The sequence below is a fragment of the Labrus bergylta genome, chromosome 3, assembly GCF_963930695.1.
Source record: "Labrus bergylta chromosome 3, fLabBer1.1, whole genome shotgun sequence".
Classification (NCBI taxonomy): Eukaryota; Metazoa; Chordata; class Actinopteri; order Labriformes; family Labridae; genus Labrus; species Labrus bergylta.
Window position 1 is genome coordinate 16,146,964 of NC_089197.1, and position 14,517 is coordinate 16,161,480.

Genomic DNA, 14,517 nt, shown 5'->3' on the forward strand with positions numbered 1-14,517 from the left:
AATAAAATCAATAAAAATGTTTTTTTTTTAACAAATTTCAAATTTCAATTTTTAAAAATTTTCAAAATCTATGTGCAATCTTTCTTTCTAAAATGTTAAATGCTGATCAGATTGATTTCAGAGTTAATGATTAATGAGACGGAACATACAGTTAACCAATCAGTATCGTAACATTTTAGTTGATAACTCAATATATATATATTTTTTTTAAACACCCAGTGTTTCGGTAGTGACCAGTATTTTCTTTGTAGTGTTTTATCATATTCCCTCAACCTTATTGCTTAATTTTAACTCATAACATGCCTGATGTTGGGAATATTACAAGCAGGTATGTTTAGTGGTCAATAAAATAATTTATTTTTGAAGAAAAATGTTCATCCATGACCATATAGTACAAATATTACTTATCAATTGCTTATTTGCTGTAAATAGATGATTGAAATGATGATACTCATAGAAACTCACTGATTTTAACACTTTGGAACACATTTATTTCAAAATGATGAGATTTAACTCCTAACCAGTCCATTTTGTTACTACCGAAATGATAATGTCACTACCGAATTTGACCATCTGTTTCGGTAGTGACAATTCTAGCTAATTTTGAGCATAATTAAAGACTGCTAGCAAGCACATGGCAGGCAAACACATCTTTGAAGAGTTGTACACCCATAGAACATAATAATTTGCATAAAACCCCAAAAAGTTGACATAATTGAAGAGAATGTGTGTTCGGTACTGACAATTTTAAAAGTTACACACTGATTTTCAGACTTTGGAGCACATTTATTTAAAAACTATGGGATTTAGCTGCTTATCATGCAGCCATGGGGGACAGAGATGCAATGTCACTTCCTGGTCAAAAATTCAGGGGTGTGGCTTAAATCTAGGCTCAACCAAGCCACTAAAACTGTTGTGTTTCGGTAGTGACATGAAAACAAGGGACATGATTTTTTGAGCATAGTTTTTTAATTTAAAAATGAAACCCACAATAAATCTAAGTCTTTCAACCTTTGTTTAAACTTAATCATAAAGATGTTTTTAATTACACAGTTGAAACAAATCTAAAAAAAATGTTACATAAATTTAAATGTAGGGGTCAGGATCGGGGATAGCTACTTATTTTGTTATTTATTAAGCTTATCACTATCTCATTTAATGCCCTGGGTTTAAACAGATCATAATATAATCTCAGTAAATATCCATGTCTGAATACTTTATATATTTTTTTGTAATGGGACTGCACTTTGAAGAGGCTCCAGCTGCAGCATTTCATTCTTGAGGAAAACGAGCAGTGTCCAGCTGTGACCACCAGAGGGCGACAAAGTAATGTAAAGTTTTCTATTCGGCCACAGGGCGGCGGAATTGAGCAAAAGCTGCAACCTATATAATCACTGAGCTACAAGTAAGTCCTTCCTTTCACTGCTCACTCTCTGAGGAAGCAGTACGATGGCTGTTCATCTGCAGTGTAACAGCTTCACATGTTCATCTATGTATTCCGTCGTACTGTGTTGTAAGTATTTCATCTTTACGTATCACACTGTCATGTGTAGCTCAATTTAAAATTAGGTGTGCGAAGTTAAACGCGTAAAAATCTTCAAATGTGGACACGTGTTAATAACTTGGTGCCATTTTGTATCTCCATGGCCCACACAACTTAAATAATAGCGTTGGCTGCAACCTAAAGACTGCTAACTAAATAAAGAAAAAGTACGCCTAACTAATGTCGAGCAAGAGGAGAATTTACAAAATGCATAACACCGGTGAAAGTGCCTTTTAGCCATGTGTCCTAGCATTACAGCTAACATGAGTTTGTTGCAGAGATAAAGTGTCTAAATCTTCCTCAAGCGTGTTTTATACCCACCCGAGACACAGGGTTTGGATGATTTCATACAGGCCTAGTAGTTGACAATTCAATCGACAATAACCATGAATGATGAAGTGATGTAAACTAAAATATGAATGTAAACTAAGGTTGACTAAGATGTTCATTATACTCCCCAAAGTCCTGGTGAGAAAGCAGCTTCATGATTTATTATCAGTCCTATCCAGGGGTCAAAGGGACCCCTAATCCTTGGAAGTTATCCAAGTAACCAAACTTGGGTTATTTTTTTTATTAATAAGAAATTAAATTCACTATCTGCCTTTCAATGGTAGCTACAATTTGCAAAACTTTGAAATAAGCAGTAAACTATAATTACCATTAATCACGCACAGTATTTTCATATTCCAAGAGTTTTATTCTAGCACTGGGTTAGTGGCTACGCTTTGTCTCAAGAAGTCAAAAATATTTCCTAAAAGCACTACATTAAAAATAATGTTTCAACCATATGATAACAGCTTTGATTTATATAGCGCCTTTCAAGAAATCCAAGGATGCTTTACATGAAGAAGAAGGGGGGGCAGTAGACTAAATATAAATATAACGCTTTTATCAGCTGGGTTCAAAGGTGAATGTCTAACACCTATGTTTTGGTGTAAGCATCCAGACAAGGCTCCTAAAGAAAGTGTATCCTGTTACTTGGTTGAATTAAAGTGAATGTTTGAGTCTTTCAGGAAGTACTGATTAATTTCCCCTTTGTCTTTTCTTCCGTCTTTTCAGCAGCTCATGTGTGCGAGCCAGATGGAGGATGATTGCTGTGTTTGAACATCACAAGAATGCTGAAGCTCAAACAGCGACGAATGTGCTGTTGACACACACACACCAGTGTGCCATGAGAAGAAATGAGTGAGCAAGGAGCTCGGAGCAGAGTGCTGCCATCTACCCCAAGCTGTGTTTGGAAATGTACGTAAAAATGTGGTTACCTTTTTTTTTTTTTTTTTGAAAGACGTATGCTTTGGTCTAAAAAGGTTTTTAAATATCAAGCCTTAAAGCCTCGTTAGCAGCTGCATCTTTGACAGCCTGGGCTCTCTGATGTGAGATAACCTGGGTTTTTACAATTTCAGATGCAATATTAAATGTCCCTGCGCTTTCTGCCCGCCTCTTTCCCATGGCGTCTTGGATTGAATCAGGGAGGATATATAGCTACTATTAATCACCTGAACTGCGTAATATTGCATCACTTTGTTTTGCTATATGAAACTATAATGTCATGGTTTTCTTGTATTTCCAGTCTGTAAGGTATGAGCTCTTCAGAAGACACCGGAAAGATGTTGTTGCAGCAGCTTGAGCAGATACTGATGAGCTGATTTGAGAGGAGTTTATTATCTGCAGGTGAGTACTTGTTACTTAGGTTTCGGTTGCATCCACTGATAGACCTGAAGCAGGTTTATTTGGCTTCTAGGTTTGCATAGCGATGCTAAACTAAACCTTCCTCATGCTTTCTGACTGCTCAGTCTATAGCAGCACAGATTGTGTTGAGGAATACATGTGAAATTATTGGGCATTGTTCCAGGTTAGATTTACAGATGTTATCAGTCGGACTCTCGAGTATCAATGTACAGACGCATTTTGAAGTCGCTAGATGAACTACCAATTACAGGATGACATTCATGTTGTGTTTCATCTCCCTTTAATATTTTTCACTTTCTTGTAGGTGATCAGCAGACTCTGCATAACAACTGATGGAGATTGGATCTGTGGAAATGGCCTTTCTTCCCCCATATGATGAAAACATTTTCTCTATATTTATAGAAAAATTATAAACATTTGTGCTGTCAGATTTTTTTTTTTTTCCTGATACGGTTGATTCAAACAATGTGAATCGTTCTGTGCATGTTGAGTTTTAAACTGCTGCCAAGTTGTTTTCAATAAAAATGAATTTGACTCCAGTTGAGGCCTTCCTTTTAATTGTACTTAAAAGATCAGGGTTGTTCGGATAGATTTCAAGTTCAATGCATGTAAAACATTGGAGAGAACATCACTATTTGCCATGTGGCTTGATCGGGTTTGCTTTGAGGCCAAAATTTGAAGTGTTATAAGCTTCAGTGTTTTACATGCATTAAACTTAACAATCCTCCTGTGTTTTGGATTACTCTGATATCAAAACCTGTCTGTTCCTAGCTGCACCCTGGATGAGTAGCATGGCTGTGCACAAGCACCCATCAATCCTCCAGTTTAAAATGCTGAATTTGTGCAAATTCCGAGAACTCCAGTTAACCACAGATGTGGAAGTTGCTCATTAAACTGCTCTGCCACCAGAATATACTTAACCCCAAATTAGGTTCTGTATAATGTGCATTATTCTTTTGTTCCACATTTGCCTGAAAGTAAGCAAACTGATCAGGGACACAAAGACTAGAGTGGTCTGATTTCTTAAGATTTAGTTAAACACCTAAAGCCAGACTGGCTGTAGGGAAACAAGGGATGTTAGGTGATAATAGCTGCACAGGTGCTTTGATATTAGGCATGTAGTTAAATTTGAACATGTAACTTTTTCTATTGAAACATTTATTACAGAAGTCAATAAAATGTAAAACCAGTTAAAATTGTCAGGCGCCTGAAGCGTGATTTTTAAAAAGGAACACAACATTAGCAGTTTAGATATTTTCAACAAGTTCAGGCTGAATTAATCTTCCAAAATCATGATTCTGAAACTTGCAAGGTTGTTTAAGAGAAGCACATCACTTCAATAAAATGAAAAAGTCAAGAAAAAGAAAATCCCTTATCACACATCAGGGAATCATTTCTTGCAACACATCCTACCTGCTTACAAGTTTATCCTTTAAGAAGTAAACCCATTTTCAAAAATCAATGTTAAAAAGCAGAATGCATCTTCTGCTTTTTCAAATGTGACGTCCTTTTCCTCGGATGGATGGCACAACTATTTCAAATACTTTGTTTTACCATGAGGTTGTGGTGCATATCAGCATAAAACCTCAATTTGTTTCCTAATGCCTCTTCTTCTTGTATCCTACAAAACAACAATAAGAAACAACAACTTCTCTTTGTAAAACTCCACCTCTGCTTCACCTCGTTAGTCAGTGTGTTTCCACACCTGATGTAAAGAAATCAGGTGAGAGCTCCAAGGTCCAATCAAGACCTGATTTGGGAGTTACCCCCATCAAATGAAGAAGATGGTGTATCAGCCCTGCGAGGTCTGGAAACTATTCGTCAGTCTTTTCCTCTCCTTGGTAATGTCGGTATTCTGGCTTGAGCTCCCAGGTATTCTTGTGTGTTCCCTTCACATTGTAGATGCCAATATCACGCAAGATTTCTTTCAGGTAAATCTGAGAGAAGAAATGAAGCAGTTAGGATTAAGGATGAATAACATGTTGTGGTTTTGTGTGACTTTAAGGTATAAAAACAGAAGGAACTTTAACTTAATCAACAACTCTCCTAAGAAAAAGCTTCACCCGTCCCACAACAAGAGCTCTGATTTTGCCCTCTGGTCTTACCACAGGCTGTTTGGTGATGTCCACCAGGTCTTTGATGTTGTAGTACTGGTGCTTCTCAAAAGCAGAAAACAACATGTCCAACACCTGCTGTTTGTCAGCTCTGGCTCTCTTGCCCTCCTCCTTCTTTCTCCTGTCATACTCAAGCTGCAGCAGAAAGTAAACAGACAGAGGTCAGGTGTCGTTTACATTACAGATCCACACCAGCACATGGCACTTTTATTAGGACTCTCATTCAACTGGTGTTCATCATGTCATGAAGAATGCAACAGGACTTCCCCTCATACTTGATGTATCTATTTTGTATGGACGTAAATGTGGAACACTAGAAATTGGCTTAAATGCTGACTTATAAGGAGCTTAGCTGTAATGTACTGTAGGGCTGGGAGTCTTGGGGTGTCTCATGATTCGACTTTGATTCTTGGGGTCACGATTCGATTCAGAATCGATTTTCAATTCATGGAAATCTGGATTTATCGATCCATGGATTCAAAGTCTATTCATGAATTAGTACTTCAGGATCTACTCCAGTCATCTGTGAGACTGGCCGCATTTCTTGTTGCTCTATTTGGAATTCTACTGAGTTAAAGAGCTAGCATTAGCACTTAGCAGGGAGTGACTGATTTGCCCAAAAAAACCCCGATTTAAATCGATTTTAAATCTTAGAAGAGAAAAATCTCGATTTTTTACATAAATAGACTTTTTCCCCCACCTCTAATGTACTGTAAACAGTAAACACACTGGTCGTATCAGAGCTACAATACTTCCATTGACTATTACATTTATGGTTTAGGTTCATGTTACTCTATTTGTACCCTTAGGTAAATCTGGTACAAATAACATAACCTGAACCAAAACGCCTATATTAACTGAAATCAGGGAGAGAGCTGGAAAGGACATGCAGCAGAGGAGCGACACAGGTCGGACTCGAACCTGGGCTGTCCGCTTTGAAGACTGTAGCCTCTGTACCAACAAGTTACATGTTTGATGAAACATTAAAAAAAAGCTCAGTGGTCAAAGTAAACAGCATTCCAGTATGGCATGTATTTCTTACATTGTAAGTATGGTTGGCAACAGGTTTGTAGTTGTTGGTGACTGGACTTTGCAACTGTTGTGACAGCCTGACTGGCTTAGAGGACTCCTCAATTTGTAACCTGGAAGATGGAAAGAATGTGTTTACCTTTTGGAGAAGTCATGATATTTATAAAACCGACATGAAAAATATTAACTCTGATTTAAAAAAAAAAAAAGATTTAACATGATGAATTGACGAAGTGATGGCATGATACACTTACTATTTTAGTAGTACATAATTAAATGACTGGTTATTTTTAATGATCTACAGTAATGCATGCAACACAGCAAATTGAATAGAAGGTGAGGCTCATAACATACTAGCATGTACTCAATACTCACCTCTTCAGTCTCATGTAGCTTTCACTGACAGCAGGTCTGCACTCTGCTCTCTGCACCACCACTCCCTCCAAGGCTATTTTATCTGAAAACGAGGAGTTAATTAAAACACCACTTTAAATGCATGTGTGTGTGTGAATGCATTATTAATGCATGTTTACTTCCTATGGAAGGAAAGAGCAACAGTTACATGTGTGCAAGAGAGAAAGGATGAAGGAATTATTGAACTATTGAATGTTTGGAGTAAAAACAAATTGAACAACATACAGTAGATTGCCTTTGCTAGTGAATGAATGTGGTTCAGCCCAGGCTCACTCCTTAAATTGAAAGGAAAATGTTGTAAAATTCCAGCATCTATTTCTGATACTCCCATCATTTTCATCCACTTTGATCTCCAAGTAATCTAAACTAACATTTAAATCCAGATCTAAACTTTCAAGCCAACAATAAATCACAACCGGACTCACTCGTATTACAACCATCATAACCAGTAGCTGGCACCCTGCACATTTGCAGTGTCAACCATTCGAAACACATACTCTCATTTCCATCCTTCATTCAAGGCAATGCACTCTGTGCAGAAGCTCCATTGTGTTTGCACCAGTATGCTAAAAAATAGAAGAAGCATGTGTGAGGCTTGGAGTAGAAACTGGGTGATTCCTGAGGACAATGTGTCTACAGCTTTGGTGTCAATACATGCATTAGGCATGTATTAAGGTTTCTATTGTGATACTATAAACACAATATTTTAAAAATAACAGACAGTGTGTCTGATTCCTATTAGTGCAACTTTGTCACTCGCTGGTGAAACGATGGACTCACCTGGGCCTGCCCCCGCCCCCGAAACTGAGCTGCTGCCATCAGATCTCTCTTCTGACTGGCCTACAGGAAGGGAGGGATGGTAAACATGAAAATACAGGGGATGGAGGACGGACGGAGGAGGGGAGCGAACAGTAAGAACCACACCCAAGGGTTTAGTCGCACACCAAAACGGTCACACAGTGCATCTTGGCGCAATTTTTGACGGGTACACACGCGCGTGTGCATTAGCAAAGCAAGCAAGCCCTTATGACAAAGAAGCACAGATAACCTTGTCCCACCAAAAACAAATACATAACCACAACAGGGCTGCACAAATATACTTCACTTATAAAGAAACAACAGTATTACATCTCATTTAACTTAACAGCTGTTACGCTGGTGTTGAATACCTTACATTTTACTGTCATTCAAAGATGCAGCAAAAACAAACTCTCACTTTAGATTTATGTCAATCTACTACATCTTTTAAAGTTGTTTTGCATTGATAGCTGCTTACTTAGACAGGTCTCCATTGAAAAAAAAATACTGTATTTAATGGGAAAAAAGTATATTTAACAAATTAAAAATGTTAACTAATTTCAGCTGTGCAGCCCTAACACACACACACACACACACACACACACAAATACAAACACAGAAGAACAGAAGCACAAGCTCACCAGCACCCATGGCAACAACAAAAAAATAGAACATACAGAGGGCAGATGAGGGCAGTGAAATTCAAACCAAACCACATGCACAAATGAAATCAGCTCCAAATTCAGCAATGATTTGAGTTGATTCTAATCGACTCTATGTTAATTAATTCCAAATGGGGCCATTGTGCTGGATCAGATACTGGAAAGGTTAAACCACAAAGTTTGACTGACAGAGTGTCAAACACTGAAGCTAAAATTCGCTTATAGACAGACAGAGACAGAAACTGAAATCAGATTGGAAAAGAACAATTTTTCAACGGGACAGCTTTTCTGTTTTCCAGTGAGTGTGCAGGTATCCCATATGAGCAGTACATCAATTATATGTACTGTGCTGGGACTGTGAACAACCTCATCCTGGTTAAAGTTTACAACACACAGAGACGAGCAGGCAGGGGAAAGACTTTGCATGAAGACAGCAAGCTGTACAAACACTTGCAGGATGAGCGCCTCCACCACCTGATCACACAGAACTTACCGTTGGGCAACGAAAATAAACTTCACATAACAGCATAACAACATAATTAGTAGATTTTAGCGAGTGTCATATCTTGCGGTTGAGGCATTCAAAGAAAGTTTTTCCCCCCGCAGGGCTCAAAAATGAAAGCAGAAACTCACCCGATGAATTCTCAGTGAAGACAGCCAGCGTCTGACCTCCGACTGTCTGCATGGTGAACGGGTGCTCACGAGGTGCAGACACCGTCTTATCTTCAATGCCCTCAATCACAGTCAACTCTTCATTCAAAGTGAAAGACACCTGTAAAGAATATGTAGTAAACATATAAGCTCACCGGCCACTGTCCTTACTTTTGATCAAAGTACAAGTACAATTTCATGATATAAAACAGAACATGCACTAAAACAGTTATAAGACGTTATACAAAACGTATTACATCTTGAAAAAAATCAATGCTCAATAGTGACAATCTGAAAAAGAGTTTTAAACAGTTATCATTAATAATGTATTATACCCACACTGCTTCCTATCAGAAATCATTTCTCTCAAAATGAATATCTCCAGGCCTTAAAACTGCTTTGAATAAAATTGGAACTGCTAGGTGTACACAACATCATCATTTTGCATGTTTACTAGTACATATTAGAAATGGCTTTAGCTTCTCCCTCATGAAAAAGAGAAAGCATAAGCATGCCCACAGACCAAACTGAAAATAATCTGATGAAGTTAAGGGCTTCAATAGCCATCCATCCCTTACTTGACGAGAATCTGATGAAAAGTTTGACGAGTAAGATTTCATCACTTACCTCTGCTTTTCCTAAGTTTCCTTTCCTTTGAGAAAAAAAAAAAGAGCAAAGTCAGCACGAGTTGAAAGGCATGGAGAATATGATAAATTCATTTGAAATGCATAACAACATCCAACGCGACTTGCACAGCCATCTTCTTCACCCATACAACCTCATCGTTCATGAGCAAATGTTTAGTTCTTCCTTCACACAAAACTACGTAAAAAAAAAATAACGGTTTGCTGTTTTTAACATACTTGCAGATTCGAAGTTTTCCGACCTCTCCTCTGCCTGTCGCTTTTGCCCATTGCTGAGCGAGGTATTTGGGGACCTGCGAGAAGGAAACAAGAAACTTATTGTGTCGTCTCCCCTTCACATGGAAATAAAATGAATGTAAAAACTAAGAGAAAGAAACAAAAACAAACTTGATAATGCCAGCTTTTTACATGTTTAATTTGACCTTGTGATAGTTGCATTCATTAAATGAGTCACCCCCTTCGTGTGGAGTAATTTCTCATCCTACATTTGGCTGTCTGCTCGCCGTTATATTGTATAGTTTCTGCTTATAATATGTCTACCCTCATGCACTTTAACTTATGTCAATACTGTCCATTTACGACTCTGTTTTTGCAGATTTACATTCAATCTTTGATATTTAATTTACAACTCTGTTTTTGCACATTTACATTCAATCTTCCATATTCAAGCTTCCTATTTAAGACTAGTAATGCTTAGTTAAATCCTGGTTGTACATATTCACATTCTTAGTTTTGATATTTTTAGTGCTTATTTACTTTGTATTTAATATCATATTATGTTAGATTTGCTAACTTTGTGTTTTTTACTCATAGTGTGTGTTTGGATAACCTGCTGCTGTAATGCCACAATTTCCCAGTTTGGGATCAATAAAGTAATTCTATTATATTCTATTATTCTATTTCTTCATGATAAATGTTATAGGACCTGACCTGTGGGGATAAACAATACCAGGCTGTCTGGAGGTACATGCATTTACACTGCTGCACATGTTGGCTCTGCAATAAGAAAACATGCTTCATTGTATTTCAGGTTGTGAATCCAGTTTCTGGTTCTTTGTGGAGTTTCACGTTTTCAGACCACACAGACTAAAAGCTTTCACTTCAATGTCCTGCCATCCTTTTGTTGATCTGGTGTTGAGAGTTGTCTGTTGTTGAGATACATTTAAAGGCAAACCATACTTCAAAATAAACATGACAAGTAGTTTTGACCGGTTCACTTGGCTGGCTCGCAGTTAGGAAGTGAACTTAGCATCGTTAGCTCCAATGAACGCTTTCTTTCATTGTAGCTTTGGATGCTAAGCTAAGTTAGCCTTAGGTGTGTTTAAATTATTTACTGTTCCCGAAATCCACCACCAAGCGTTGTTGAACATATATATATATATATATATACGTACCTTAACAAGCCACACGCCCGTGTTCTGCTTGGCACCAGTTAAATCTACTTCTCCTTTTTCTGACATTTTTTTTAATAATAAAATGTTGATAGCTTTTCAATAAGGCTACCACACGCATGCGTAGAGAAAACAACAACTGAACTACGGCGACTCAGAAGGTCCAAAAAAAAAATACATCCGCTCAAAAATATTGAGCCCATTCTGCGTGCTGCAGCGAGGTATTTTCGGAGTAAATCCCAACACATTTATAAATGAAAAGAAGGAATAATAATGTAAAACAAGAAGGTTTAAAAATGAATTTTTAATCAAAGTCAAAGAAATAGGAACATAATAATTCAACACATGAAACATGATGCTATGAATACTGCATACATATACATTTTAAAGCAATGCGTACAAACGTTTTGGAAGTTTTATTTAATCCTGTGGGCCAAATAAAATTGAATTAACGAAAGGGATGAATGTAAAATAACTAGAGTCTGAATTTTGACAGGACACTAAAACATTAACAAAACTTATTTTGTAAAAGGAGAGATACTTTAATGCAGCTTTGATCAAGCAAGCATTAAAGTATGTACATTCCTATATCCTTTTTGATTGCATAAACACTTGGACGACATTGCTTATCCCCTATAATGTACTTCTGTAGGGGGATTGTTATGTGTAATGAATGGCAGTTTTGTCTATGATTTAAACAATATCAAACATTGATTAATCCCTGAATTATTTATACTGTAAATTAAGACTTCAGTCCGATAAAATGAAATATTAACCAAGCTAAATTTAACATATGATAATCTAAAACTCAAAAGATATGCTCAACTGTTCAGCAAAAAAGAAAATATTGTGTATTCTTCCCCATATCTGTTGTATAAAATATGCAGCTTCTTCTGTAAAATCCAAGTTGGCCACATTTCTATTTTGCCTTCTTAGTCTACCTAGTCTAGTTTTGTTTACTTCCTACTTAGCATAAAGTTAAACTTACATATGTGTAACACAAGACTATCCATAAACAAAGTCCATATTGTACAAACCATGTAAGAAGTTGTCACCAATTTAGACGGTAGCAACCTATTCAAAAAAGGCTTTTAACATTTTGAGAGTTCATCACAAGAACATTCGATCTTTGCTGTGGGAGAAACGCGTGTTAAGTTCCTGAGATTTCTTAAGGAGGCGCTCCTTCTGCGCATCATCAAAGCGATTCACCTGCAGGTCTGCATCCCTATCGAATGGCTTCCTCTCCACCGGTATGTCAGCCTTCTCCTTCGCTTTTTCCTTCATTGTTTTGGTGTGCAAAGTCATCAGAGACTCAGCACGTTTAGTTTCCTGACAACAAGAAATGGGGATTGAGTTGAGTGTGCTACCTTTTAGTAGTCTTTATTATATCTGCCATGACTTATGTGTGTGGACATTTAGGAAACAAGAACAATGAGGTACCACAACTCACATTATATTTAGAAACTTTATCTGCCATTTCCAAGTCCTTCCTGGAGAGTTTTGGAACTTTTTCATCAACTTCTTCTTCACCCTTCTGCTTTCGTTCAAGGCGTTCCTTTCGGGGTCAAGAAAAAAAATCAATAATTGATCTGAAAAAAGAAAAACTTGGTGAGGAAAAAGAAACGTTTATTAAAAGAATTAACTACCCTGATCTTACGCTCCCGGTCTTCTGGCGTATCTGTCCAAATGGAGCGATCTTTGTTCTCTGGACCCGACTTCTTCTTGAAGGTTCGAGCCCCCAAGCCAATGTGCTGCAGTTCTGGTGGGAGCTCTGTCATCCATGTTTCTCTAGCCAGAACCTCGGGGGTCTCCTAATTAAACATAAAAACAATAACACAAACTTTACAATGTCTTCAAATTCAATTAAAAGATTGAAGATGTTTTTTTGCTTTTTATGCGATTATTTTCTCCCTGTTAAGATTTCAGTCTGTAATCAGTGAAATGGATGAGACTTCGGGGGAAACAAATAAAACTCACTTCTCCTGTGAGCTTGTCCTTCATCCTTTTTGCTCTCCGCTCAAAATCCAGTGCCACAGAGTCTTGAATATCTCCTTTGGATGGCATGGGTCCAATCACATCATCCTCTCCTTCGCTGCTGGAGGACTCAGCCCTGTAGCCTGGTGGAAGTGCCGGCCCTCCGCCCTCACTGTTGTTATCATCATCATCATCATCATCATCATCGTCGTCCTCGTATGCTGCTCTGCGAAACCCAGGAGGTAAAGCGGGTCCCAGCACAGGTGGCCTGAGGGAACACAACAAAGTTATAGTTTTCATAACAAAATATTGTGACTGTGAGCATTTCATGTACACATTTAAATGTAAGAACTCATGTGTCAACCTTTCTGGTGAACTCTGTTGTTTCTTAAACCCTGGTGGCAGGGCTGGTCCAAAGAAACCATCATCATCATCATCATCATCATCTTCTTGTGAATTTGTCTTCTCCACCCTGTTCAAAAAGCAAAAGTTACTGTCTTGCTGGTTGTGAAGGTTGTTTTTAAACCTCATAGTTCACTACTGAACCTACTCTTCTGCAGCTGTGTGTTTTGTTTTGGCTCTTTTGAACGACACTTCCTGTTCACTGTCGTCCGATGAGCTCGACGGTCCTCCTCGTTTGTACCCGGGAGGTAAAGCAGGGCCAGAGACTAACACAATAAAAACACATAAACTACCATGAGGGAAGAAACTTGACGCGAATATCCAGGGCTTTTAATCATTGTTCGACTCTAACCTCTTAACAAAAGATAATTTGTCTGACTTACATCCATCTTCAGAGTCTGAGTCTTCATCGCTCTCCTCCTTTCTGAACATAGGGGGTAAGGGAGGTCCGATTACTTTATCAGACGACATTTTTTTTAAATCTCTCTCTCTTAATTAGTCACGTAGTTTCAAAACATTTCTTTTTTTTTTTTTAGCTGGGAAAACCAGAGGTGCTTCGAAGAACGAATTTGACCTTTTACACAGGAAGTAAACATCGAGTCCCCGATGGGTTTTTTTGCCAAGTTTCCAAAAGATAGCAGCACTGAAACCGGAAGTGTGCTATTGAACTGCAACAATAAAGTAACTATAAAGTTCTCACGTTATATTTGTTAGAAAAATAATTGTATAATTGTATCTTACATTTTTGTGCTTTTTTTTGTTTGTTTGTTTAATCCTATGGTTTAATCGTATAATATATTTGTTTGTTTTTTGTTTGTTTTATCGTATCATATATTTGTTTGTTTTTTGTTTGTTTAATCGTATAATATATTTGTTTGTTTTTTGTTTGTTTAATCGTATAATATATTTGTTTGTTTAATCGTATAATATATTTGTTTGTTTTTTGTTTGTTTAATCGTATCATATATTTGTTTGTTTTTTGTTTGTTTAATTGTATCATATATTTGTTTGTTTAATCGTATCATATATTTGTTTGTTTTTTGTTTGTTTAATCGTATAATATATTATCATGTGTTTTTGTGACAATATATTTGGATACTTTAGAAGTGTGACTTTTCCAATGTGAGAAATCCTTTATAACTGGCTCAGACATTTTCTGAATATTAAGCTTCATTTAAAAATTCCATTATTTCTTCCGATTTTCTA

General features: G+C 37.2%; 2 protein-coding genes, 1 long non-coding RNA gene and 2 other non-coding genes across 6 annotated transcripts; 3 read left to right on the forward strand and 2 right to left on the reverse strand.

The window, feature by feature from the left end:
* Positions 1 to 1,388: 1,388 nt before the first annotated feature.
* Positions 1,389 to 3,771, forward strand: LOC109987014 (uncharacterized). The gene is made up of 4 exons (XR_002278095.3): positions 1,389 to 1,513; positions 2,603 to 2,785; positions 3,114 to 3,214; positions 3,537 to 3,771. It is a non-coding gene; the product is annotated as an uncharacterized lncRNA (long non-coding RNA).
* On the forward strand, positions 2,887 to 3,023 carry LOC114920442 (small nucleolar RNA SNORA31). The gene has a single exon (XR_003808770.1). It is a non-coding gene; the product is annotated as a small nucleolar RNA SNORA31 (small nucleolar RNA).
* LOC114920441 (small nucleolar RNA SNORA31) lies at positions 3,241 to 3,372 on the forward strand. The gene has a single exon (XR_003808769.2). It is a non-coding gene; the product is annotated as a small nucleolar RNA SNORA31 (small nucleolar RNA).
* A 598-nt stretch (positions 3,772 to 4,369) lies between the features above and the next one.
* gtf2f2a (general transcription factor IIF, polypeptide 2a) lies at positions 4,370 to 11,074 on the reverse strand. Of its 2 annotated transcripts, XM_020637940.3 has the most exons (9): positions 10,939 to 11,074; positions 9,764 to 9,837; positions 9,528 to 9,552; positions 8,883 to 9,021; positions 7,570 to 7,629; positions 6,751 to 6,832; positions 6,389 to 6,488; positions 5,338 to 5,481; positions 4,370 to 5,169 (listed from the first exon to the last, which is right to left on the reverse strand). In XM_020637940.3, the coding sequence occupies exons 1-9, from the start codon at positions 11,002 to 11,004 to the stop codon at positions 5,047 to 5,049; spliced, it is 813 nt and encodes a 270-aa protein (XP_020493596.1). In that variant the 5' UTR covers positions 11,005 to 11,074; the 3' UTR covers positions 4,370 to 5,046. The 2 variants fall into 2 exon arrangements, with proteins under 2 accessions (XP_020493596.1, XP_020493597.1); XM_020637941.3 differs by lacking the exon at positions 7,570 to 7,629.
* A 146-nt stretch (positions 11,075 to 11,220) lies between these two features.
* gpalpp1 (GPALPP motifs containing 1) lies at positions 11,221 to 13,912 on the reverse strand. Its single transcript, XM_020637953.3, has 7 exons — positions 13,695 to 13,912; positions 13,460 to 13,577; positions 13,274 to 13,381; positions 12,913 to 13,177; positions 12,582 to 12,746; positions 12,386 to 12,490; positions 11,221 to 12,264 (listed from the first exon to the last, which is right to left on the reverse strand). Exons 1-7 carry the CDS (start codon positions 13,780 to 13,782, stop codon positions 12,046 to 12,048), a joined length of 1,068 nt encoding a protein of 355 aa, XP_020493609.2. The 5' UTR covers positions 13,783 to 13,912; the 3' UTR covers positions 11,221 to 12,045.
* Between the last annotated feature and the right edge of the window lie 605 nt (positions 13,913 to 14,517).